The 27,746-nt window shown below is 34.3% G+C and overlaps 2 protein-coding genes and 1 non-coding gene across 3 annotated transcripts; 2 read left to right on the forward strand and 1 right to left on the reverse strand.

The window, feature by feature from the left end:
- Positions 1-10,600: 10,600 nt before the first annotated feature.
- On the forward strand, positions 10,601-10,707 carry LOC121209304 (small nucleolar RNA R71). Its single transcript, XR_005904420.1, has one exon. It is a non-coding gene; the product is annotated as a small nucleolar RNA R71 (small nucleolar RNA).
- Positions 10,708-17,103: 6,396 nt separating this feature from the next.
- On the forward strand, positions 17,104-18,547 carry LOC107896318 (trans-resveratrol di-O-methyltransferase). The gene is made up of 2 exons (XM_016821469.2): positions 17,104-17,905; positions 18,069-18,547. Exons 1-2 carry the CDS (start codon positions 17,126-17,128, stop codon positions 18,387-18,389), a joined length of 1,101 nt encoding a protein of 366 aa, XP_016676958.2. The 5' UTR covers positions 17,104-17,125; the 3' UTR covers positions 18,390-18,547.
- Positions 18,548-22,671: 4,124 nt separating this feature from the next.
- On the reverse strand, positions 22,672-23,399 carry LOC107895928 (probable O-methyltransferase 3). The gene is made up of 2 exons (XM_016821125.2): positions 23,108-23,399; positions 22,672-22,995 (listed from the first exon to the last, which is right to left on the reverse strand). Exons 1-2 carry the CDS (start codon positions 23,366-23,368, stop codon positions 22,945-22,947), a joined length of 312 nt encoding a protein of 103 aa, XP_016676614.1. The 5' UTR covers positions 23,369-23,399; the 3' UTR covers positions 22,672-22,944.
- Between the last annotated feature and the right edge of the window lie 4,347 nt (positions 23,400-27,746).

Here is a 27,746-nt window from a genome sequence, read left to right on the forward strand (position 1 = left end):
ATTTTAAATCTAAATTAAACAATTTATTCACTTGCGTTGATCCGTAGAAATCCTTAAATTATATTAATATCTCTTTCGAGAGTAAAAATAACTGGCTCTAGGTTGATTAATTGAAATCCCTTTCTAATTAAAACCCCTATCATCGTATTAACTCGACCTATGGATTCCCCTATTAGATTTAACTCTAATTCGATAGATTTATGTCTTCCTATTTCTAAGATTGCATGCAACTCCACTCAATTATACCAGATCTACTCTTAAACAGGGACTTTTGCTCCACTAAATTAAGCACATCAATCATGAACTAGTATCTTGAGAAGATTAAAACATGGAATAAGTACACATAATTGAGATCAAGAAATCAAGTATTTATCATGTAATTCAGAAAATTAAATACCAAGATACGTCATAGGTTTCATTTTCCCTAGGTATCTAGGGAATTTAGTTCATACTTAAAGAGGAAAACATCTCAAAATTAGGAAAACAACAAAACATAAAGAAACCCAAAAACTTCTAAAAAAGTTGACTGGAGATCTTCAATCTTGAAGGAGATCCTGCTTCTAAGTTTATTCTGACGGTGTTCTTCGAGTAATTTTTTCGTTCTACTCTGCATGCTCCCTTAGGTTTTCTTCTAGTGTGCATTTATAGTCTTTAGAATGCTCAGAAACCCTAAAAATTGGCTTTTTTTCGTGTGTTTGGGAAACAATAAGCGATATTGACACGGGCTGGCACATGGGCATGTGCTCAATCCGTGTGGAAATGGCTTGGCCGTGTGGATCCTTAAAATGGCCCATTTTGTTTGATTTTGGCCCGTTTTTCACTCCTTTTGCTTCCTATGCTCTCCTAAGTATAAAATCATGAAATTAAAAGATTAGGAGCATCAAATTCACTAAATTATATGATAAAGCATCCAAAAATGCATCAAGAATGGGATTAAAACATTTTATTTTTATGACTTATCAAATATGTCCACACGTAAGCATTTGCTTGTCCTCAAGCAAAATCTTCAATCTTCAACTCACAATTAAAATTAAACTTTCTCAATTTATAATTCTCATCAATAATGTTTTGTCATAATTCATAAATAATCATACATTGATAATTCAACTAAAAGAGCACAAAGTCACGCATTTTTTAAAGCATGAAAACATAGGTATTTCCCCTTATCTAAGTAATTACCTTTAATTCAAAATTGACAAAGAATTGACATCCTCACTAAAGATTCATTCAAATCACTCAAGGTGTTTAAGGTTCAAAAGTAAGCACTCAAAAGTCAAATATGAAAAGTCATTACCATAGACTTGTATGAAAATCAAATCTCCATTACTATAAAATGAGATGATACACAAATCAAAAGGCGTTTAAGGGGTTGTAATGAGGCTTAGGTTAAAGGTGTGGATAAAGGCTGAAAAGGGGGTTACAATCGATATTGAATTGATAAATTACCTAACTAGAAAAATAAACTAATGTTGAATAATTACATCAATCGAAATTATCAATAATAGCACGAGCTTCTTCTAAAAAATGTGAAATTAACCGTTTAAGCTCAAATAACATAGAACTAGTAATAATCATTTTTTTGAATTATGGATATAAGAGATAATTTAACAACTGAAACAAAAGAACATAGTTAGGCAACTGACCAAATCAAATCTCGACAAAAAGGGAGTCAATAAAATAGGGAAAATTCTTAATGAATCAAAAAGAATGAGTTATGGGTTAATATTAAGGGTAGATTAAGAAACGGTTTATTAGGCTCAAAGGGGTTCACTAAGGGATAATTATAAAGGTAGGCTTTTTGGGATAATTGGGTTAAAACCAAGGTGCCTTTATCATCTCAGTATATCAAATCAAATGTGTGGTCTCGACATGTATAATTGAAGCAAGTTCTAGATTAACCAATCAGTGTTGACACACTTATAACCAATAATAAAGTGAGAAAGAAAAGTGTATGCTCTAAAGGCTCAAAATCTCACAAAAATTATGGTTTTTGATATCAATCTTGCAAATCTTAAACTTTAACATAATACCTCAATTTAGGGAAACAACCTAGTAAATTTTTTCTGAAAATAAACTTATCATGCTTGATTCTCTAATGTCTTAAATTTTAAATAATCAATGCACAATTAGCTATGAATTTAATCTAAAACATATCAATAAAAATCACAAATCAATAAGAATTCATTCTAATAGTAAAATGAGAAAATTACTTGAACACAATAAATAATTCGGGGATTTTCTAATAATCATATAAATAATCTCCCAACACTTAAAATGTAAATTATCCTCAATGTACAAAAATAGAAAATCATAGTAAAAACAAAATATCATAAGAGAGAGAATTGAAACTGCCATGAATATTGGATTAAATGCCTATAATAGTGAAAAGTAGGATAGTAGATAAATGTAGATGTAGTGCATGATTCTGAGCAACTGATAAGAAAATAAACATAATGCCGAAGAAGATTAAAGGGTTACTCTATTAGAAACAACCATAATAATTAAGAAAATATAGTTTAAAATATAAAAACAAAAGAAGTCTAAAAACATAATAATAAACATAAAAATAGAAATAAAACTAAAAATAAAATAAATGATACATAGACTCAATGGTCCTCATCATCAGTTGCATCAGCATTGTGAGTCGTCGGCTCAGGAGGGGTAATATGAAAATGCTGACAAATCTGCTGCAATGTCGCATCAATACTGCAAACCTCTGAACGCAGTACTGACGGAAGCTAGTAAAATCCTCGGTGGATACTCCTCGGAAGTTAGAAGTAGAAGGAACAGGTTGGTGACTCAAAGGTAGAGGTTGTGGTGGGTCCTCACGATAAGGAGGAACATCATCAATGAAGTCCTCGGGTTCATTCTGAGCGTTAGAATGAAATAATCTGTACATATGAGGATCTACTCCACGACGCCGCTTGATCATCCTCATGTGTATCATACTCGAGATGCCCTGTGGGGACATCTGGCCGACAAATGTGAACGTGGAGGACTACTCTGGTGTGTCGAAGAGACCGAAGTGTCGAGCAAGGCGAGTCACATAAGGGCTTAAGCAGATAGGGCCCTTCCTGTGGCGGTTAGTCTGATGGTGGAAGGCTAGAGCGATGAAGTATGCTAAATAAAATATATGCCTGTGCGTCATGTTCCGTAAGAAATAAGCGTCATGAGTGCTCATGACTCCAGTGCTTTCTCTCTGACCTGTGAAAGTGTGGGCTAAAAGGACGTAAATGTACCGTAAGGCCGGAAAGAGAGAAGTCGCCTTCGAGCGACTCACGTTAGATGGTTTCTAGCTTGCTGTAAGATTGGTCCAACAACATGATGGCGCATGGTGGATATGCCGATAAAGTTGAAGGAAGTCCTCGGCACTCATAAATTCCTCTGTGTTTAGTCTCATAGTAACACCGAACTCTGGGACATTCATTTGTCGTACCAAACCACTAAGGTGGAAAGTGATGGTGCCTGGCTCATCATGGGACGTCATGACTTGCTGTATAGAAAATGTAGCGTAGAACTCCAAGGTAAGCTCTGTGTAGGTGGGCTCGATGATTTCAAAGAATCTGCTTCACAGAGCTATGGTGATAAGGCGCGCACGTCATCAGCTAGTCGGACCTACTCCAAAGCGGCCCAATCAATGTAGCGGCCTAGTCTGAGTGGTCATGCTCAATGGAGTTGATATAAATCCTTCTGAGGGACTGCCAAAAATCGGAGGAAAGGATGGCAGGTCTTGATAGAAGCGCTCGAGGAGGAAGTCACGTCGGGGCCCTTTCGCTTTTTAGAAGATGGAACGGCAGTCTTAAACTTGCCACGAGTGTTTGTCATTGTGTGCCTGAAAAATAGAACAATCTAGTATCAGCAAAATAGGAACAAAAAAATCACCAATCAAATATACCGAAAAGCCTATGAATGAACATGTGAATAAGAAAAAAGTATGACTTGAAGGACTCTAGTGTGGTAAAATAAAAGTGGCTGAGATGTAGAATTTATTCCTATATGGAAAAAACTGATAGTATATTAATCTAAACTAACAAAATACAAAACTAATTAGCAATAATAATAGCAAAAAGAAATAGCAACTAAACTAATAGGGACAAGCCAATTCACTTAATAATGAACATAGGTAAATAATAGCGAAAATCCTAACATTATTGACGACTAATGAAATCCAAAAAACTACCAAAAAGAACTATAATCTACAATCAAAAGAACGAATGACAAGATGTAGCATGGCAAAATGATTAATCAACCAGAATTCAATACTATTCCTAACAAAGGTAGAATAATAGTAAGAACAAGAAGTAGAAGATTGCCAATAAAATCGAATAGTAATAAATCTAAAACTAACAAAATAATAAAAATGAACAGAAAATGGGAAGAATCAAAGGAATAAATAAAATAAAATAAAGAAAATGGGGGAAATCAATTTATCGATGGATGAGGGAAGGTTAGGGGCTAGGTCGACAGGGCTTGGCTTAGATCGGAGCAAAATAGGGTTTAAGGAAAAGGAATGGTGGCTCGTGTATCGTGGAAGAGGAGAGGGAGAGTGAAGGAAAGGGGTAAGGGATAGGTTGAGGGTGGGGTTTGGGTGGCTGACGCAGATGGAGGGAGTTGGAGTGGCGTGAAGGGTGGCTGGTATGGTTCTTGGGGTCGGGGTTGAGGGACGAGGGAGAGGGAATGGGAGATAGAAGAAGAAGAATTAGAGGGAAAGGGGTTATCGGTTGGGGGAAGGGAGAGTGGGGTGGTAAAGGGATAGTTCGTGGGTTAGTGGGACGACGGTCGTAGGAGTTTGGTGGTCGGACGGTGGGAAAGGAGGAAGGAGTTGCGGCGGCTAGGGCTGGGGAGTTTAAGAAGAATACAAAACAAGAAAAAAAGGGATTAAGGTTTTTTATGGGGTGACACGGTCGTGTGAGGCCCGTGTTGGGCCACACGTCCGTGTCACACGCCTGTGCGGTCTTTTTCCCAGCTAGTGTCGATTAATAATAATAGCCCAGTATTCACACGGCTCAGGACATGCCCGTGTCCAAGCTGTGAGGCGCCTTCTTCGCTTCTCCTATGCCCGTGTGACTTTCTACACACTCGTGTGGCATGGTCGTGTCTCGTACACGGCCGTGTGCCTTGCCTATGTAACTCTTTGACTTGTTTTAAATTTGAAAAATTAAGCTCTAGGTTTCACAATGCCTAAGACACGCCCGTGTGTCTAGACCGTGTGGTCCACACGACCGTGTCACGCGGTTGTGTGAAATCTCCTTCACTTCTCCCATGTCCGTGTGCATTAAAAATTCAAGCCCAGTCTTCACACAGCCTAGGACACGCCCATGTGTTCAGGTCGGGTGGTCCACACGGCCTTGTGGCACAGTCGTGTGCAATCTCCTTCGCTTCTCCCACGCCCTGTGACCGTACACACAACCGTGTTCCTTACCCGTGTAACTCTCTGACTTGTTTTAAAATTGAAAATTTTAGCTTTAAGTTTCACACGGCCTATGACACGCTCGTGTGTCCAGGCCGTGTGGTCCACACGGCTATGTCACACACTTGTGTAGAATGGTTTAGGCCGTGTCTTTTTTGATTTTTTGAAAAATTAAGTTCTAGGCTCTACACGGCCAAAGACACGCCCGTGTGTCCAATCCATGTGGGTCACACGGCCGTGTTGCTCAACCGTGTAACTCAGTGTCGATTTTCTTCAATTTTAAAAACTAAAACAAAATATCCACACGACCAAGAACATGTCCGTATGTCCAGGTCGTGTGGTCCACACGGTCGTGTCATACGCTCGTTCTCTAGGCCGTGTGGGTAAAAAACATGTATTTTTAATATTTGATTAATTTTAAATGAATAATATGAAATAAAAATAAGAAAGTTAGTAGTGTTAACACTCGGGTTGCCTCTCAAAAAGTGCTTATTTAAAGTCTAAGCTAGACTTACCTTGTGCGTACGATTACGAAGGTTCGTAGAGTTGAAGCTCCTCTCTATCATTTCTAAAATCCTCACCACTATAAAGTTTAAGTCGATGATCGTTTACATTGAATGTGCCATATTCTGGATGAGTTATCTCTATCGTACTGTAGGGGAAAACGGTTTGTACTATGAATTGACCTGACTATCTTGATTTTAGCTTTCCGGGAAACAACTTGAGCCTTGAATTATATAAAAGGAAAAGATCTCCAGATGCAAATTGTTTGGGTTTCTTCAAACGAGCATCATGGCGTCGCTTTGTCGCTTCTTTATACAATCGCGAGTTCTCAGAAGCATTCGCTCGCCACTCATCTAACTCGTTTAGCTGCGTTAATCTCTTTTCACCTACAAGTTTGAGATCATAGTTTAGGAATTTTATAGCCCATAATGCTTTGTGCTCTAATTCAAATGGTAAATGACAACTTTTTCCATAAACAAGTTTGTAAGGAGATATTCTTATGGCTGTTTTAAAAGCAGTTCTATAGGCTCATAAAGCATCATCTACTTTCATTGCCCAATCCTTCCTATTTGATTCTATGGTTTTCTCTAGGATGTGTTAAGGCTCTCGATTTGCGACTTCAACTTGTCCACTGGTTTGAGGGTGATAAGGGGTAGTTGTCTTATGATGTACTCCATACTTCTTAAGAACTTTGTCAAATTAAATGTTACAAAAATGCATACCTCTATCACTAATAATTGCTTTAGGTGTTCCGAATCAAGAAAAGAGCTTCTTAAGAAATCTAACTACCACTCTAGTATCATTAGTGGGTAAAGCCTAAGCTTCTACCCATTTTGACATATAATCGACTGCTACTAGGATGTATTTATTACCAAACTAGCTAGGAAATGGACCCATAAAATCAATGCTCCAGATATCAAATATTTCACATGAGAACATATAAGTTTGAGGCATTTCATCACGTTTAGAGATCTTACTTGCTCTCTGCATCTATCACAAGAAGTAACATACCTGTTAGCGTCTTTGAACAGTATGGGCCAATAAAAACCTGATTCAAGCATTTTATGTGCTGTCCTAATCCTCCTATTGGTCCTGAGTGACAGTGCTCCAAGATTCTTCTCGCTTTTGATTTTGTAACACATCTCCGAATTATTTGATCTGCACATACACGAAAAAAAAGGATCCTCACAAAAATAATTTTTAACATCGACAAATAATCGTTTTTTTTATAATGTGTCAACCCTTTTGGTAGGATGTTAGCAGCTAGGTAATTCACAATATACACAAATCAAGGAACTTCAGAGTCAGTTATAACCAAGAGTTGTTCCTCAGGAAACGAGTCATTTATCTCATTTTCATCAAGCTCCTTGAAATATGAATTCTCTAACCTGGAAATGTGATCCGCTGCAAGAATTTCAACTCCCTTGTTTTCCTGAATTTCTAAATCGAATTCCTGCAATAATAAAATCCATCTTATAAGTCGAGGTTTTGCATCTGATTTAGTGAAGAGATAATGAAGAGCTGAATAGTCAGTGTAAATGAAAACTTTTGATAATATCAAATATGGCCTAAATTTATCGAATGCAAAGACCACAGCTAGCAATTCTTTTTCTGTAGTAGTGTAGTTTTCTTGTACAACTGTTAATGTCTTGCTAGCATAATAAATCAGTTGAAAATCCTTATCTCTTCACTGTCTAAGAACTGCTTCTACTGCAAAATCACTCGCATCACACATTAGTTCAAAGGGTAAATTCCAATTAGGTGCATCTACAATTAGAGCGTTAATTAATTTTTCTTTAAGATATTAAATACTTCTAAACATTCCTGACTAAAATCGAAAGGCATATCTTTTTTTAGCAAATTCGTTAAAGGCTTAGTTATTTTAGAAAAATCTTTAATAAATCTTCTATATAATCCAACGCGTCCTAAAAAGCTTCGAATAGCCTTAACTGAACTAGGGGGAGGTAATTTTTCAATGGTTTTAATTTTCGATCTATTAACCTCAATCCCTTTACTAGAAATTTTATAACCTAACACAATCCCTTCTCGAACCATGTAGTGACATTTTTCCCAATTAAGTACAAGGTTCGTTTCCTCACATCTCATTAAAACTCGTTTTAAATTTTTTAAGAAAAAAGATGAAAAGAATTACTGAATACCGAGAAGTCGTCCATAAAAACCTCCATAATGTCTTCTACGAGTTTATCAAAAATGGCGAACATGCATCGCTGAAAAGTAGTAGGAGCATTACATAATCCAAAAGACATTTTTTGGTAAGCAAACATACTATATGGACATGTAAATATCATTTTTTCTTGGTCCTCGGGAGCTATCGGGATTTGAAAGTAACCAGAGAGTCCATCTAGGAAACAATAATACATATGTCTAGATAATCTTTCCAACATTTGATCAATGAATGGCAAAGGAAAGTGATCTTTTCTTGTGGTATCGTTCAACTTCCTATAGCCAATGCAAACTCTCTATCCCATGACTTTTCTTGTTGGAACCAACTCATGCTTCTCGTTTGCTACAATAGTCATGCCTCACTTCTTAGGAACAACCTTCACAGGACTCACCCAAGTACTGTCAGAAATAGGATAAATAACTCCAGCAACTAGAAGTTTAATTACCTCAGCCTTAATGATTTCTTTCATATTAGGATTCAGTCATCTTTGAGCTTGCACACATAGTTTGTATACATCCTCCATTAAAAAAATTATGGGTGCAAAAAGAAGGACTGATCCCTTTAATGTCAAAAATCTTCCAAGCTATGACCTTTTTATGCTCCTTTAATACTTGTAATAACTCATCTTTCTCACTTGGCTACAATTATAAGGCAATAATCACTGGTAATGTAGAATTATTTCGAAGAAACGCATATTCCAAGTGATTTGGTAATTGCTTCAATTCCAACTTTGGAGGTTCTTCAATAAAGGGTTTTAATTTCAATTCATCGTTTAATTCAATACCCTCATAATTATTTTCTCTCAGCAAAGACTCATTAGAATATAAATTAACTTTTTTCTTACCTATCACAGCATCATCGTTATCCACCTCCTCTACTTGAACAAGAAATAGTTCTAACGTGTCCTTATAAACAATTTCCTGTAAAGAATCTTGAATAACATGATCAATAGAATCAATAGAATAACATGAATCATCTTGTTCTCTAGAGAATCTCATGAAATCATAGATTTTAAAAATAATCTCTTCGTCACCTACCCTAAGCACAAGTTTACTGTCACCCACATCAATAACAGCCCTAGTAGTGGCTAAAAATGGGCGACCTAAAATTAAAGGTACCTTAACATCCACATCCATGTCAAGCACAACAAAATCATCAAGGAATATGAATTTATCTACTGTTACAAGTACATCTTCGATAATACCCCTAGGATATTTAACAGATTTTTTAGCTAATTGAATACTCATCCTAGTGGGTTTTGGTTCCCCGAGACCAAGCTGCTTGAACATTTTATAAGGCATCAAATTAATGCTCGCACTTAAAAAAGCTAATGCTTTCTCAATATTTAAACTACCAATTAAATAGGGAATAGTAAAACTTCTTGGATCTTTCAGTTTGGTTGGTAGTTTATTTTTAAGAATAGCTGAACATTCTTTGTTGAGTTCCACAGTGGATAGCTCTTCAAACTTCCTTTTATTTGTTAATAGCTCTTCTAAAAATTTTGCATATGTAGGCATCTAAGAAATAGATTCAACAAAAGGTAAGTTAATATGTAACTGTTTAAAAAGTTTAAGAAATTCATCGAATTGTGCATCCATGCGGTCTTTCTTTAACTTTTCCGGATATGAAATTAGTGGTTTATATTCCTTAAGTACTGGTATTTTACTCACTTCGGGTTTTACCTCCTCGTCTTTTTCCTTATCAGATTCCTGTTGTAGCTTCTTTTCAGGTTTAGTTAACACTTTCCCATTCCTTAGGGTAACTGCTTTCACATGCTATTTTCGGTTGGGTTCGGTGTTACTAGGCAAACTACCTTGTTGTCTTTCTGAAACTAATTTAGCAAGTTGTCCGATTTGATTTTCCAGCCCATGAATCAACGCTTGCTGGTTTTTCAAGGCCTTCTCGATGTTTTGAAAATGAGTCTCTGACATCGAAATAAATTTTGCCAACATTTCTTCAAGGTTCGGTTTCTTCTTTTGTTGATAAGGTTGTTGTTGAAAACCTAGAATGGGTTGTAGTCTTTGATTTCCTTGACCTCCCCATGAGAAATTTGGGTGGTTCTTTTGTCCTGCATTATAGTTATTATTACAATGATTATTTTGAGGTCTAGAATTATTACCCATATAATTTATTTGCTTATTCTCTATGTTAGGACCGTAGGGTAAATATTCCAAGTTGTTTATTCCACTTCCATTTGATTCACATTGCATCACCGGATGTACCTACATACAAAAACACATAAACCATCAATCTTTTTATTCAAGAGTTCTACTTGGTTTGATAGCATGGTGACCGCATCTAAGTTAAAAACACCGGCTACTTTTGTCAGCTTTGTCTTCATAACTTGCCACTGATAATTATTTAGTGATATCTCCTCTATAAACTTATAAGCCTCCTCAGGTGTTTTATTATTCAAAGTACCACCAGCGGTTGCATCGATTAGTTGCCTAGTTGAGGGGTTCAAACTGTTGTAGAAAGTTTGAACCTGTAGCCATAGAGGTAACCCATGGTGAGGGCACCTTCTCAATAAATCCTTATATCTCTCCTATGCATCATAAAGGGTTTCTAAATCCATTTGCACAAAGGAAGAGATATCATTCCTCAACTTGGTTGTCTTAGCTGATGGAAAATATTCCAGCAAAAATTTCTCGGTCATTTGCTCCAATGTAGTGATAGAACCTCGTGGTAGGGAGTTCAACCACTGTTTAGCCTTATTCCTCAATGAGAAATGAAACAAATGAAGGCAAATGACGTCGTCAGAAATGCCATTAATCTTAAAAGTGTCGTAAAATTATAAGAAATTAGCCAAATGAGTATTTGGGTCTTCATCCTACAAGCCATCAAATTGAACAAACTATTGAATCATTTGAATAGTGTTAGGTCTCAGTTCAAAATTATTTGTAGCAATAGAAGGTCTAACAATACTCGATTCAGCCCCAGTGAGAGTGAGCTTGGCATAATCGAACATAGTACGAGGAACAGGATTTGGATTTACAGGATTTGCATGAAGTAGCTGATTATTCTGATTTTTTTCCATCTCCTCAGTATTAATAACTTCCTCTTGCTCTTCTACTGTACTTTGTCAGCTCTGCCTTACTTTTCTATGATTTCTGCAAGTTGTACTTTCAATTTCGCTGTCAAATAAAAGTAGTTCTGACGAGTTTCTTCTAGTCATAAACTAAAGGTACTGCTAGAAGAAAATAAAAGAAAAATTAGAAAATAAGAATTAAAAATAAAAATAAAATGCAGTAAAAATAAAAATGGCTAAATTAATAAAAATTAAGTGTTCCTAATATTTTAGTCCCCGGCAACGGCTCAAAAAACTTGATGATGATTCATTTAACTAACTAAAATCACGACAAAGGCAAGCACACCTATCGAATAATAGTATAGCTATGGTGCGTAGAGAATATCGTATCCATGAGGACTAAAAGTTATCTTTCTAATTATCTAGTAGGTAAGTTGAAGATGTTTGTTTTTAATCTAAAATTATTTAAACTAATAATTAAAAACTCGACAGAGAGTAAAGTAAAAAAATAATCGAATAAACCAATGAGAGAGACAATACCTAGGAAAGAATCCACCTAGACTTCACTTATTATTCTAAATCTGAATTAAACGATTTATTCACTTGCCTTGATCAGTAGAAATCCCTAAATTATATTAATATCTCTTTCGAGAGTAAAAATAACTGACTCTAGATTGATTAATTGAAATCTCTTTCTAATTAAAACCCCTATCACCGTATTGACTTGATCTATGGATTTCCTTATTAGATTTGACTCTAATCCGGTAGATTTATGTCTTCCTATTTCTAGGATTGCATGCAACTCCATTCAATTATGCCAGATCTATTCTTAAACAGTGACTTTTGCTCCACTGAATTAAGCACATCAATCATGAATTAGTATCTTGAGAACATTAAAACATGGAATAAGTACACATAATTGAGATCAAGAAATAAAGTATTTATCATGTAATTCAGAAAATTAAATAACAAGATACGTTATAGGTTTCATCTTCCCTATGTATTTAGGGAATTTAGTTCATACTTAAAGAGGAAAACATCTCAAAATTAGGAAAACAACAAAACATAAAGAAACCCAAAAAATTCTAAAGAAGTTGACTAGAGATCTTCAATCTTGAAGGAGATCCTGCTTCTGAATTGATTCCGACGGTGTTCTTTGAGTAATTTCTCCGTTTGACTTTGCGTGCTCCCTTAAGTCTTCTTTTAGTATGCATTTATAGACTTTAGAATGCTCAGAAACCCTAAAAATTGGCTTTTTTCATGTGTTTGGGAAGTAGGGAGCGATATCGACATGGGTTGGCACATGGGCGTGTGTTCAGCCCGTATGGTAATAGTTTGGCTATGTGGATCCTTGAAATAGCATGTTTTGTCTAATTTTGTCCCGTTTTCGCTCCTTTTGCTCCTCTATGCTCTCCTAAGTATAGAATCATGAAATTAAAAGATTAGGAGCATCAAATTCACTAAATTATATAATAAATCATCCAAAAATTCATCAAGAATGGGATTAAAACATGTTATTTTTATGACTTATCACTACGTGATGTTCATTGGGTTGGTAGAAGTTGCGGAATCGGGAATGGTTGAAGTAAGAGCCACAAAAACAATCGTGAAGATGTTTTATAGTAAGGGATGGCATAAGAAAGTTCCTCTAGTTATTGAGTTTGACTTGTGTGCTTTTCTAAAGTGGTTGTTAGATTGGAGTTATAAACCATGGATGTTGTGGGATCTAGTCATTGGCATTGTTTGTGGTTTTAATAAACTATTATAGGCTCAACTCATAATTATACTCTATCAAGGAAATTGTATGGGCAAAAGTAAGTTTTAGGAGATCTTCGCTGTTTAAAGCTTGGTGGCGATTTTTGTGATTGTTTGAGTCATAGTTAGTTACTTCATACCAGGTTTTTCTTTAGCGTGTAAGGTTACTATGGGTGTTTTGTAATCTTGTTGTCTTTGAAAGAGGTTGGATTTCTCCAACATCTTTATATTTTTGTTATCTTTGTATTAACTGAGCAAAAAAAATGAAAGGCTTTCATGGGTAAAAATTATAGGTTGAGGACTTATTTAACTATAAAAATAACATAAAACTTGTTTAAACAAAGTATAATAATTTAAGGATTTTTTAAATATATTAACCAATAACCTAATGTAACGCCCCAAAAATTTGAATGTTTACTTGTGGGATTCTATAGTAATTAATTCTCTGTATCTATGGCTATGTGCTTTTCTTATGCATTTGAGGTTGAGAGTTCGAGTCGCGTCTTTAGAAGTTTTACTAATTCAATTTTAACTAATCTTTGCTCTTGAGCTGTTGACTTCAATTTAATTCTATGTAAATTTGTGACAAGAATGATCCTGCTGGTTCATTGGTTAAACTTTTATATTCTATTTTGTCTTGTGTTTGAGTCTTAGCGTATGCATTAGGGAATATTTTTTCTTACTGTCGGAAAACTTATTGGTGGTTAAAACAATTTTTTAAAACGTTTCCTCTTTTTTTCCTCCCATCTTCTAGTTCCTTTTGTTTTTCTTTCTTTTTCTTTTATTTTATCAATTGTTAGACTTCTTGTTTTGATCTGCTGTCCGGGTCGGGTAGGTACGTTTCCTGTATTATCAATTGGAAATTAGCTATGTAATTCAATTGGGAATTCTATAAAACAACAGTTTCGTTTTGTTGATATAGTGTCGTACTAATAGATGAATTCTTTTAGTTAAACAATTTTTGGTTTCCTTACTTTAGGAATAGGTGTTGGAAGTAGCATTTCCCAACAATCTATTTCGATTGGGTGTAGTTGAACCGCTGGTAAGTGTTTGTTTTGTTAGAGGTCTTTCGTCGAAGTTTTGACATAGTGCTAAAAGTGTTGATTATGTGAAATTCATGGTTTTAGTCAACCTAGGCTTTGGATTTTCTCTGCATATTTCGTGTCAAAATTTTTTCAGGTGCGTACCGAAAACCCGAGCTTTTTCAAGTTTTGGATGCCGAAAAACATGGCTATTGACGCCATGCCGTGTGCCAAGCTGTATGGTAGGCTGTGTAACTCACTGTTTACCAAGTAAAAGCCACATGTACAAGGGACACTGGCGTGTGTCTAGACTGTGTGTGGCCATGTTAGTGCAAGGTTCACACGGGTAAAGGACACGAGCGTGTATCTAGGCCGTGTAACTCACTTATTACAAAATAATGATTACACGAGTGGAGGACACGATCGTGTGTTAGGCCGTGTAAGATACACGAGCAAGAACATGGGTATGTGTCAGGCCGTATGGGGCCACACAGGCCAACTACCCAAGTCGTGTGAGACTACACGGGTGTGTAGGCCAGTTTGTGAAATTTTGTCATATTTCAAATATAACTCGAGCTGTATACAAGCCTTCTGTGAGGTCTTTTGAACTGAATTTAACTACATAAACTGCTATTCTGTGATCTAGTACTTGACTACTGATTATCAATATGTGCATTGTGTTTGACTAAAATTACTAGAATTGATCTATTGTACACGAATATGAGTATATTTGAATATTCGTATAGAACTCTGTATTAAATGTTATGTGAAGTATGTATATGCATTAGATGAGAATTGAATCAAGAGGAAGTATTCTGTTTTGAACTAGTAGTTAAATCCTTGGTATCCGTATATTAATCTAGCAGCTAACTTGCAACCTTTAAAATGTGCCAGACTGATACTGAGTGGTGTGTAGGGTTGGATGAGTAATGAATACCCTATTTGGTGTGTTGGGTATTAACTTTTATATTAAAAATTTAATGATTTTTGCAAAATGATTTAATATTTTATATTAAAAATTTAATAATTTTAAATATTTTTATAAATAAAAATAAACTTTATACAATAAATATTAGCATTGATTCAAGTTAATTTTTATATAAAAATAATATTACTTATAGAGGAGCTTCTTCTTCTTCTTCTTCTTTTTCCAAAAAATGACTTACGCTTGTCAGAAGGATAAGTCATTTTACAGGAAAAAAAGAGCTTATTTTACATTGACTTGTAAGCCATTTTCCATTGGTCAAGCTGTTTTCTGTGAAACGAACTCAAGAAAATGCAAAAAATGTTTTTCGTAAAACTTTTTATATGTAAACAAATTGAGTCTCAATTGTCTAATTTGATTAGAAATCGATTAAGATATTAGTTCAATAAGAGATAAAAGATCGATTCACAAATGAATTAATATAGATAGTTTAAAAAAAGTTAAAAAATGGAATTAACGATAAGTGGTGTGTCATTGAAAGCACAAAAAATAACCTGTCCCTATGAAATAACAAAAAAGAATAGTATAAGGGAAGTAGGGTTAAATCCTCAAGGACTGGATTTGCACAACTTCTTGTTCCTCGAGATCCCAAGCACAGTTGTGCCCAAAGAAAAGCAGCGTACCTGAAAAAAAAAACAAAAAAACAGAATTAAAAATATGGAGGGGTTGGAATTGTATAAATTGAAATTGAAATTGTAAAGAGAAACAAAATTGAGAAAAGAGATTATTTGACTGAGAGATTCTAGCCTCTGGTTGTTTCAATCCTCCTTGGGTTCAATTCTAGGCTTTTAAGTGATCCTTCTCATGACAAAATAAACCAGTTATAGTGGAAGAGGACGCCTACGGCCACCAGCTCCACTTAGATTTTAGCCTTACAATTTAGAGGAACCTGACTATAGCCAACCATCACTTTTGTGGGACTGTCTTATACTAGATCATCACTTCTCAATGGCGAATGCCATGCTATCTTGTCTCTTGGGCTCGACAACCACTAACATAATAAGCTAACGAATCGGCTGTGTAACCTTCCCAAAACATACAAAGCGATTGACTTTGCACAAGATGAAAAAATCACTTTTGGAAGGATATGGACGAAAGTGTCAGTCCCTTAATGCAGAGAAACGATGAATACTCGTTGAGAAGACTAAGTGCGGATTCTAAGCCTCGTGAACCTTTTTTGAGAAATCTCGACAACCTTTGGCTAGATGAGTTTAGTGACTCATACTTTTTGGAAAAAAAGAAATAAGTTTAATCAAATGGAATTTTATTGAATAATAAAAGGAACAAAAACTAAAAGCTTTAGGGAGAGAGAGTTTTGTATAAAAAAGATAAGTCCCTCTTTTTTTCACTCCATCCCCTCTTTATAGTACACAGAAAACTTAATTTGTTCCTATTAAAACTCTAAAAGATAAATAAAGATAAAAGCTGAAATTAAATCTGAATAATAATCCTAACAATAATCCTAATAAAATTCAAATTTAAATAGTCTTATTGTTTATAAATCCCTTCTTTGAATTTTTGCCCACAAGTCTTTCACACTTTGTATTTTTTGCACTTCTTTCCTACTTCGCATGCTGACTCATTTTATCTTTAAATTCACGCTTTTTACCCTAAACTTTCTTTTGCCTTCAATTTGGTCCCTACAAGATAAAAACCATAAAAAGCACAATTTAATAGAATCATACTCAAAATATATATGCAATTAACATATAAAAATATGTCATTTTAGAGTATTATCGTTAAGGTTAAAATTCAACCAATTTTATAATTTTTAAATATCTTTTAACAATATATTTACTTTAAATGTTTGAATTCGTCAAACCGATGAAACAAAAAACCCATTAATCTAAGCTATTCGACAGTCGGTACGGTTCATGTTGCGTGAGTTTGACTAAACTTTGTTTTGTATGTATTCTACCTTTTGTTTATCATTTTACAATTGGTCAGGTTCATGCTCTGGTGCCGTAGTGTACTTTTGAACTTACAGTTTAGCTTGAAGGCACCAATAAAAAGTCGCATCCCATACGGCATCACATGGACATTTAAACTTTTAGAGAAAAAATTTAATCAATTCAACCACTTACTTTTTAAATACATTTTTAGAGCATAACTTGAGGAAGAGGAAGCCTCACATGAACATAGGTATCTAGTTCAATCAAAGATGAGCATTATAGCCTATAAATAGCATATTTAGTAGTATGTTAATTCATAGCAAAATAGAAAGACCTCAGCTAAGATGAATATGGGCAATGCTAATGGGGAGGATGCTATTGAGGCACTCCAAGCACAAGCTCACATTTGGAGACATGCTTTCAACTTCGTAAGCTTCATGTCTCTAAAATGTGCACTTGATTTAGGCATCTTTGATATCATTCATGATCATGGCAAGCCCATTACAATTACCGAGCTGGTTGCAGGGATACAGATGCTCAGCCCTACTAAATCATGCGACATCTATAGGCTCATGCGCATTCTAGTTCACTCGGGTTTCTTTGCACGCCAAAAGCCAGACAATGATGCTCAAGAAGAAGGCTATGCTCTTACCAACTCTTCTCGTATTTTGCTCAAGAATAATCCCTTTTGCATAACACCTACTTTGAAGGCTACAATGGATCCTATTATAACAAAGCCTTGGAGTTTTCTAGGGACCTGGTTCCAAAATGATGAGCATACCCCATTTGCTACTGCATATGGCGAGACATTGTGGGACTATTTTACCCATGATCCTCAGCTACAAGATTTGATAAATGATGGCTTAGCTAGTGATTCTCAATTGGTTACTAGTGTTCTAGTTGACAAGTGTAAAGGGGCATTCCACGGATTGAACTCCCTTGTAGATGTTGGAGGTGGCACAGGAACTACGGCCAAGGCCATTGCTGATACATTTCCACACATGGAGTGCACTGTGTTTGATCTTCCTCATATTGTTGCTGGTTTGCAAGGCAGTAAGAACTTGAAATATGTTGGAGGCAACATGTTTGAGGCATTTCCAACAGGAGACGCAATTTTATTAAAGGTTAAGCTTTACTAAATTTATTCTCATTTTTTTTTCTGATATTTTTACTTTTGTAAATAATGCACAATTACTATTCAAAGATTTGAAGGTAAATGTAATCATAGTGTGTGGGTTAGTTAATGATTTATGTTTTTTGAGCTAATTATGAATGATAATTGAACAGAAGGTATTGCACGATTGGAATGATGAAGGATGCTTGACAATTTTGAAGCGATGTAAAGAGGCCATTTCAAGCCAAGATCATAAGGTAGAAAGAAAGTTGATCATAGTTGACATCGTTGTGAGGGAGAATGAGCAAGTGAATGATGAAACCTCAAGCTTAACTAAAACACAACTCTTTTTCGACATGTTGATGTTGGTATTGGTGGCTGGAAAAGAGAGGCGGGAAGAAGAATGGGCTAAACTACTTTTAGCAGCTGGCTTTAGTTCTTACGAAATTACTCCTATTGTGGGTTTTACATCTGTCATTGAGGTTTACCCCTAAGAGCCGTTTGTTATTGCATTATTAGTATAATAATAATAATGTCGATAAAGTCTTAGTTGAAGTGATGTCATTACCTGTTGACATCATTGGCTCGACTTGTTTACTAGGATTTGATCTTTGTGTTGCTCATTCCTATAATAAGAATTGTTATTCTGGTCGCCACAGTTTTAAATAATTTTAGTCTAAAAATCGAATAGTAATATGAAAGAAAACTAAATAAATTACATCATAATGGTGTTTCAAGTCCGATGTCCGTCATACGTCCGTATACTAATTTCAATCCTAAGTTCGTTACTTGCCTCAGAAATTGAAGTAATGGAGTGAGTTTAACAAGCTCAGTGTGAGTCTAAACAGTCAAGCATATTACATACATTCAAGCATTTTCTTATAGAACCAAACAACACAATCAATATTCATAATAACATTTTTATGTAACATGACCATGACATAATGCACATATGAATTCATACCCAAACCATCCGTTACACACCATGAGTTCCCCAAAACTCATCTACTGAACCCCAACGTATGCAAGCAAAGCTTGATGTGGTAGAAATCACCATATAATATAAATGTAGAAAATCTATCGTATAACGTATAATGCAATAAAATTGTCAATATCATATAATGTGATAAAATCGCCAATCCCTTTGGTACTCCAGGTGCAGTGCACTGAATATGCCACCAAAACTCCACGAAACTCCTCCATCATCCACATAATCTCATCCCATGCACATACAATATGTCAGACTATCTTATACATAGCCATAAATCAATAATTTTCACATTTAGTTGGTATTCTCATACATGTACTTAATTATCACATACTTTCAGAATATGGAATCAATAATCCAACTTTCAAACTACCATAAAGACGATATTATTCCCAAAACATAATTTCATTTGCTTTCATTTTTTTTGTGTGCATGTACAACAGTCTTTCAAACATACCATAGAAATTCACTTGTACAAATACATCATGCATAAACATTATTTTCATTCATAAACATGCCATACATACCACCAATCATACATTAAATCAACAAAATATCCATGACAATGTCAATCATTCAATCAAACTAGAAACAATGCTACCATGCCAAAAAGTTAGGGCTCGAAACGTACCTGATTCGACCATTTACAAATATAATTTCTTAGCTATTAAGCCAAACTCAATCAACAATCAAAATCATCAATTTAATCATAATATTTATTATTACCAAACAAGTTATTGAGTTTAGGTCCCACACCTTATTTATGTTTTTTTTGTAGCACACTAGCGAATCTTGCGGTTTCTTTAATAAACTTTAAAACTAACCTAAATTAACTAAATTAAAAGAAATCAGTATATAACTCAAAAATTACACCCCTTATACAGATCCTAAACACCCACTAATGGGTTCAATCCAATCGTCACAATTTTCATTATTTTTCTAATTCAAACTAGTTAAATTTCTTACACTGATTTGAGGTGAACCGTATGCGCGAATGTTTTTCAGCTTTACTGATGATTTTTGAAGCATTCAGGTCAACACCTAACATATTTAAATACTAGAAAATTTGTAGGGAATTTAAATACTAGAAAATTTGTAGGGAATCTTAATAAAAATCTTTCATTGAATTAATCCATAACCTTTTCCCAAGATCTATTTCGAAACAACAAACTAGTTTACAATTACCCACACTTACACTTCTCGAATTGTCAAATCCGATTTTCCAATTGCTCAGGAACGATTTTTCCTAATTAAAACATGTTTCAAGTCTGATTAGGAGGGGTTCAAGAACCCAAAATTATGCTGGAAAAAGATAGGAAAGAATTAAAGAAAAACAACCCCCTTTCTTGCCCATAGGCACACGCACCACCACCCGCGGTGGCCAATTTAGGGGTTGATTTAAAACCACTTTAGGAATTGATTAAAAATATGGAAATGAGAGAGAAAGAGATCTTACACAAGCTAGATGCTATGAGAGACAATGACACTTCTTGGCAACGATAGGAATCGAACTTGGAGACTCACTATTATAGATTTGGGGCTGTTTTAATTAGAGAAAAATGACAGCAATAGAATAGATGAGATGATGCAAAATCTTGTGGCAAAAAGAAAATAAAAAGATGATAAAACTAGGTGTTATGGGTGACGACAACAACGGAGGAAGAAAGAAAAATTAAAGATCAAGGAAGAAAGGAGGAGGGAGGAACGGCTAGGGTGAGGAAAAAATATAATAAAGGTTGATTATTTTGTCTAAAATTAACATTTATACCTAGGGTTACAAGGTTATGATGACACACACACACACACACACTAAAAACAAGGAATTTTTTAAAAATATATTTTTTTTTTATAATGAAAGGAATTTGAACTTAGGACCTCAAATTAAATTCCACGCTTTTACATTTAACAACTAACCACTTAGCTAACTTCTTATTTTTGATATAATTCTACATTATCATTAAGCTAAATTTTGGGATGCTACAGCTCTATACCCTTAAAGAAATTTCATCCTCGAAATTACCTGATTCGGAAAGATGGGGATATTAAAGTTGAATCAAGTCCTCTGGCTCCCAAGTAGCCTCCTTAACTTCATGATTTCTCCAAAGCACTTTAACTAATGGAATTGGTTTTGCCTTAACACTTTGATTTCATTATCTAATATTCGAACTAGTTCCTTCTCAAACGTCAAATCCGATTTAACCTCAATCTCCTCAACAGGGACAATATGTGAGGGATCCGATCGATACCATCTCAACATTGAGACATGAAACACATTGTGAATATGATCCAATTCAGAATGCAATTCTAGTTGGTAAGCCACAAGACCAACTCTTTTAAGCACTCAATAAGGACCAATGAACCTAACGCTTAACTTGCCCTTTCGACCGAACCTCAGAACTTTCTTCCATGGAGAGACTTTAAGAAAAACCAAATCCCCCACATTGAATACGATGTCCTTGAGCTTTAAATCGGCATAAGACTTCTGTTTGCTAGAAGCTGCCTTCAATCTATCTTGAATCAACCGAATTTTATCCTCGGCCTCTGTGACTAATTATGGACCAATCAACTTTCTTTCACCCACTTCAATCCAAGAGAAAGGCGAGCGACACTTACTACCATAAAGAGCTTCGTAAGGAGCCATTTGGATACTTGACTGGTAACTGTTATTGTAGGCAAACTCTGCCATTGGTAGATGTTCTTCCCAACTACCTTGAAAGTCGATTGCAAATATCTCTTAGAATCTAAATACCCCTCTCCGATTGACCATCGGATTGTGGATGAAAACTTGTACTGAAATCCAATCGAGTATCCAAGTCCTCGTGCAATTTCTTCCAGAATCGAGGATCCTAATCTGAAATAATCGACACTGGCACACCATGTAATCTCACTATATAGAGATATAAAGCTTAGCCAAATTTTGAAGAGAATAATCCATACGAACAGAAACAAAATGGGCGAACTTCGTCAATCTATCCACTCTGACCCAAACTAAATCTTTCTTAGTAGGTGTCAGTGCCAACCCTCAAATGGTGATTTTTAGTAAATAGAGTTTAAATGAGATTAATGATTTGTGTTAATATAATTTTAATTGATTCTAATAAATAAAAAAATGCCTAACATGGTAAAGAAATAACAATCCAACTCAATTAGTTTTGAAGTAAATAAATAATTTGATTAATTACAAAAATGGGTATTTTTTTATAATTTTATTGGGTGCCATCAAATTATCAAATGGAACCACTTTAAATCCTACTCAATTTTATGTCAATTATTACGGTGAGAAAATTTTTTAGTAGTATCACTTAACACATTAACAAACCTAATTTAATTTTTATAAAAAAATCATGGGTATGCAGTTTTTAAATTTTATTTAAATAGTTTAGTGTTTTTGTCCGTAATTTGTTTTACTTCAATCCATGCACATATAATTCTAATTTTAATTCAATTTGAATCACATGCTTATTTACTTTTGATGCTTATTGAATGAGAGTTTTGCTACACCTAATGACATTGTAAAAAAAACTCTATTTTCGTAAATAATTTAAATCATATATATTCTCGTAATAATTTATTTATTTTAATAAAAATTTCGATTATTTTCTTTCTCATTTTATTTAGCTTACTGTAGCCATTAATTGCAATGTCATTATTGGTCCAAAAACACAAAGCCATATTTTATTTGATAAATTATGAGATAAATTATAATTAGAGGAAATTTTTTTAGTATTTAGAATATCTGTTTTAGTGTTGATATTTCGTGTTCATGACTTCTCTCCCTAGCATAGGATTTTTAATTAAGGAAAAACTTGAATAAGAGATCTCAAACCTAAAATAGGAGTAATTTTGTAGCTACTAAACCCTGCAGCAAAAAATAGTTTAGCCCATTCTTCTTCTTGTCTCTCTTTTCCGGTCACCAAAACCATCATCAACATATCGAAGAAGAGCTGCGTTTCTGTCGAGTTGAAGGCTTCACCATTCATTTTCTCATTCTTCATCAATACCATATCTATTATCATCACCTTTCCTCCCTTCTTGTTTTGTCTTGAAATTGCCTCCTTACATCACTTCAAAATCTTCAAGCATTCATCATCATTCCAATCATGCAATATCCACTGTTTAATTAACACAAAAGCATAACCCATTCATTGATCAAAATGATATGATTATATCTATTGCACATTATTGTTAAAACAGAGATAATTGATAAAAGATTTAGCAAAAAACCTTTAGTAAAATTGCATCTGAAGCTGGAACTTCCTTAAACATGTCACCTGCAACATATTTCAAGTTCCCACTATCTTGTAAGTTAGCAACAACGTGAGGAAGATCAAGCACAATACACTCCAAGTGTGGAAACGCATCAACAATGGCCTTGGTCAATGTTCCGGTACCACCTCCAACATCCACCAAAGAATTCAATCTCTCGAACACCTTTTTGCACTTGTCAATAAGAATGCTATTAACCAATCGAGCATCGCTAGCCATGCCTTCATTAAACAAACTGTTTAGCTTTTGGTCATGTCGGCATAGTCCCAGAATGTCTATCCGTGTATGGTATCAAATGGAGTATGATCATTATTTTGGAATCAGGTGCCTAAACAATGCCAAGGCTCTGTTAAAATAGGATTCGACATAGCTTTCAAAAAAGGTGTTACGCTTAACGGATTATCATTATGTAGCAGACGAGAAGCATTCGTAAGAACATAACCATCTTCTTGAGCATCATTGCATAAATTTCGTTGTGCAAAGAAGCCCGAATGAACTAAAATACGCATGAGCCGGTATATGTTGCATGCCTTGGTAGGGTTGAGTATTGGCAGTGCAGCAACCAACTCAGTAATGGTCATGGGCTTGCCATGATTTTGAATAATATCTGGGATACCTAAATCAATTGCACATTTGCGAGACATGGAATTTATGAAATTGAAAATGTGGTTCAAAACGTGAGCTTGAGCTTGAAATAGCTCATTAACATGCTCTCCGTTCGCATTCACCATATCCATCTTAGCCAAGGTCTTTCGGCCTTGCTCTGAACCCACGCACTGGAATTTGCTATTTATAGACCGTGAAACTTATCTGTAAGTATGGCTTTACTCTGAATCCGCACAGCACTGAAATTTTCTATTTTTAGAATATTTTTATGCCTTTTCGTGGCCATTGGTTCCCATGCTGTAACGTCTCAATATTGGAGTTAAATCTGTTCATTGTAATAATAGTAAATGAGCCCAACACTAGCATAAAGAAATATCATTAAAGATATTGCAAAGGCGAATTGATCTTCCATCCAATGTTGTCTTCAGTCAACCTTTAAAACAAAACAATTATGGAATTAAAGAAATATCATTTCTCTTAAATTATAATTGATATTATTAGTATAATATTTTTGTTGTTGTAAAATAGATGTTCATGTAGCCCCTGCCCAAGAATTCATTTCCTTGCAACTCTTGTACTCCTAAAAATTTATAAAGAATTTTAATTATATTTATTGGAGTTTTGTAATTTATGGTGGCTGAGACCCTAAAAATAGAGGATATGTATAAGTCTTTTATATATCCCAAAATTAAAATTGAATAATCATTTTAATTTTTTGTCCTTCTCTGTTGTTCATTCTATTTTTCTTTTTGTTTTATAATACGTTATCAGTACAATTTTGTTAACAAGTAATAAGCTCTTAGTTTGTGTCAAAGTTTGTTGGGCTCTAAGCATTGAAATTTAATTGTTTGGTTCAAAAAATCATGTGGTTGCTACAGATTTGTTTGGGGACGACCACTTTATCTTCACTACAAAGAATGCTCATAGTCTCTACTTCTCATCCACCATTACCTAAGTAAGTCTAATATATATATTTTTTGAAATTTGATTCGATTTCTATTAAGAAGTTTAATATATATAATTCTCTATTTGCATCTGTATGAATTTATCAATCCTTTCTTGAGTTTAATTGTTGGGATTTCTACGTGGAGGTATATGTTTTTTTTTTAGAATTGATTGGATTAGTTTTAATTTTGATTAAAATATATTATTGTTCTTATATCTTCTTATCTATTGTAAAGGTGTATTATATGCAATAATTAGTTTGGTGTTTAAATTTATACATGCTTGAGAATTGTATAATGAATTTTTTGCTACAACCTCACTAAGAAAGTGTGTAAAAGATTCTTTAAAATTATGGGTCAATTTTGAAAGAAAATTATAATAAAAAAATTATCATTAGATATATTTCATTCCCTGAAGTGAATATAGCATTACATAATCAATCTTAAAAAGGACAAACTTATAACTGCGGTTATGAGCATGGCTTTTGATGAGCTATTATGGGTACAATAATCACTATAATTGTAGTGATTATAATAATTCTTTTCTCCCCTATAAAGGGAATGATAAATTTAAATAAGAGAATCACTATAGTTTTCCAAATAGCCCTTCAAAGAGAACAAAAATATTTTTGTGATACTCAAAAATCATTTGACACATGCATATTGATTGTGTATTTTGCCAAGGTTTGATAAAAAAAAATGAAAGGGAACAATGTATATACACATTTGATTTATCACATTTTATCATCTTTTATCATTGAAATCAATTTGGATATTTGAAAATTTTGACATAATCCTTGAAGTGAATATTGCACATAATTTTATAGAAATTATATTTCTTTTGTTCAGTTAATGACATTATGGACCTCTCATTGATTTAGACATTTTCAGAAGTAAATTTCATAGTAGATACAAAATAAAAGGAATGACAATGAAATTATAAATTATCACAATTTATATTGACATTATAATTCTATTAGTTGTGGAAAAGTATAAGGCTAAAAAAAGGATGATGCTAATAAACATTATGATAATATGAATGCATCGTGTACATGCTTGTAGTATGTCTAAAACATTAAATTTGGCAAAGTCTTATAATAATAATAATAAAAAAGAGACTCCATATTGCATGATAATAAAATTTGAATTAAAATTATGCTAAAGAGTTGGAGGTTAAAAATTTTTAATTTTAAACAACTATAGCTGCAAGTTTAATATCTTATTGTCACCTTATAATAATTTGTATTTTATTGTGTTACGGTATTAAAAAATTATCTAATCGCATGCTTGTTAAAGTGATTGAGTAATGACATTAATTTATTTTTTTCTATGTTATATATATATATTATTTATACTTATTCTTTATACAAAGATACATCTTCTTTTATATGAATATGTAGGGATTGTCCCGATTAAGTAACAAACAAGTAAAGAATAGCAGAAATAATTGAGAAATTGAGTACACAAATTACACGTGGAAAAACCCCTTTAAAGATGATAAAAAACCACGTGCAAAAGTAATTTTACTATACTGGCAAAAGAATGAAGAGTTTAAAAGATGGCGATAAAAACTAAACCCCAAAACCTGAAAACAAAGAATCCTCAAAATGCAAACACAAAATTCTCTAAAAGTGTTATGAGTTCTAATCTTTTTTAATGGGTGTATTTTCTAAGGTTATAAAAGAGTCTATTTATAGGCTAAATTTGTTGGTCAAATAATAATAAAATAATCTAGACTAATCAAAGTTCGATTGAAACAAATAAACAGAGTTTAACTGGGAGATTACCTCTCAAATTTGACTGAAATATGAGGCATACTCAACAAATCTTCACCTTGACTCGTATTTCCACAATTTCATCTTTGTTAAAAGTCGAATCTATGTAGGGAATTAATTAAGTCGAATCTATGCTGAGAAGCTGGAAGACTTCTAGCCTTTGACTTGTGCATTGCTAAATCAAAACTAACCCGGGTCTGACTTTCACGAACAGAGTGCCCTAACTTTTCAAAACCTGCATCCAAAAGAGAACCTTTCTTCAACGAAACAATCATACCTTTTTCCCTCCTATGACCAAGTTGCCTCCGCTCTAAACGAGTTGAGTTCGACTCCGTAATAGATGAAGGACATCTGGTTTCATCGGTCACTATAGAACCTTCTAGAATATAAAGACTATCGGTCATTTTACCTTTTAACAAAAAAAAGCCCCACGAGACACCTTAATACCGCTCGACTCAATGTTGATTCTGCAACCTTTTCAGTCTAAGATACACAAGCAGATGAGATTCTTTCGTAAATTAGGTACATACCTAACATCTAAGAGTGTCCTAATTGTCCCATTTTCATCTTAATTTTAGTAGTTGTCGAAACCATTTTCAAATTGAGTTTTGGAAAATGGGAATCGACTTTAAGAAAAATGAACACTGATGCGAGTATATCCTGACAGCTCCGACACATATCCCGCAGCTATACTATCTCCCTTTTCCAACTGAGTTTGCTCAGACCATCTATGGACGTTGGCGTTGCCCTCCACTCTATCAAGAAGTCCGTCCTCCATAATAAAACTCTCTAGCTTAGAAACTGACCGTGAATCGATACCTTTGTAAATGCAAAATGTCATGCAAACAAAAGAAAAGAAATAGTCAGTATCACATGATATCAATAAATCTCAACAATAGTTTATAAGGGTAATATCTAAAGTTTAACTCTAACTAAGTTGGGCTCTTATGTTTTTTCTTCTATATGAGGTTGGTTCTAAAGTTTGAGGTACCTGAACCAGCAGATTCCTCGATCCTCACCCATTATAGGGTCATTTGAATCGAGTTCAGTTCAGGGGGACATTTCCCTATGGCTACACGGAGATGAAAATCTCACGAAACCATAGGTACGAATGTATCTCAAAAGTGATCCACTATCCTGCACGGAGGTGAAAACCTCACAAAGGCGTAGCTTCTCACTCCCACTTAAGGGTGTGACCACAACGGTCATACAAATGCAATGCGTATTAGAATATAGCAACATATGCAAGAACACAAACACATGTAATGCAAA

Source organism: Gossypium hirsutum, chromosome A10, assembly GCF_007990345.1.
Source record: "Gossypium hirsutum isolate 1008001.06 chromosome A10, Gossypium_hirsutum_v2.1, whole genome shotgun sequence".
Lineage (NCBI taxonomy): Eukaryota > Viridiplantae > Streptophyta > Magnoliopsida > Malvales > Malvaceae > Gossypium > Gossypium hirsutum.

Excerpts from the sequence above, each read along its gene's own strand:
- LOC107896318 (XM_016821469.2), top strand. The coding sequence starts at position 17,126 with ATGAATATGGGCAATGCTAATGGGGAGGATGCTATTGAGGCACTCCAA. Across the intron at positions 17,906-18,068 it reads GAGACGCAATTTTATTAAAG|AAGGTATTGCACGATTGGAA; the intron begins GTTAAGCTTTAC and ends ATAATTGAACAG.
- LOC107895928 (XM_016821125.2), bottom strand. The coding sequence starts at position 23,368 with ATGGCTAGCGATGCTCGATTGGTTAATAGCATTCTTATTGACAAGTGC. Across the intron at positions 22,996-23,107 it reads CAGATGCAATTTTACTAAAG|TGGATATTGCATGATTGGAA; the intron begins GTTTTTTGCTAA and ends TTAATTAAACAG.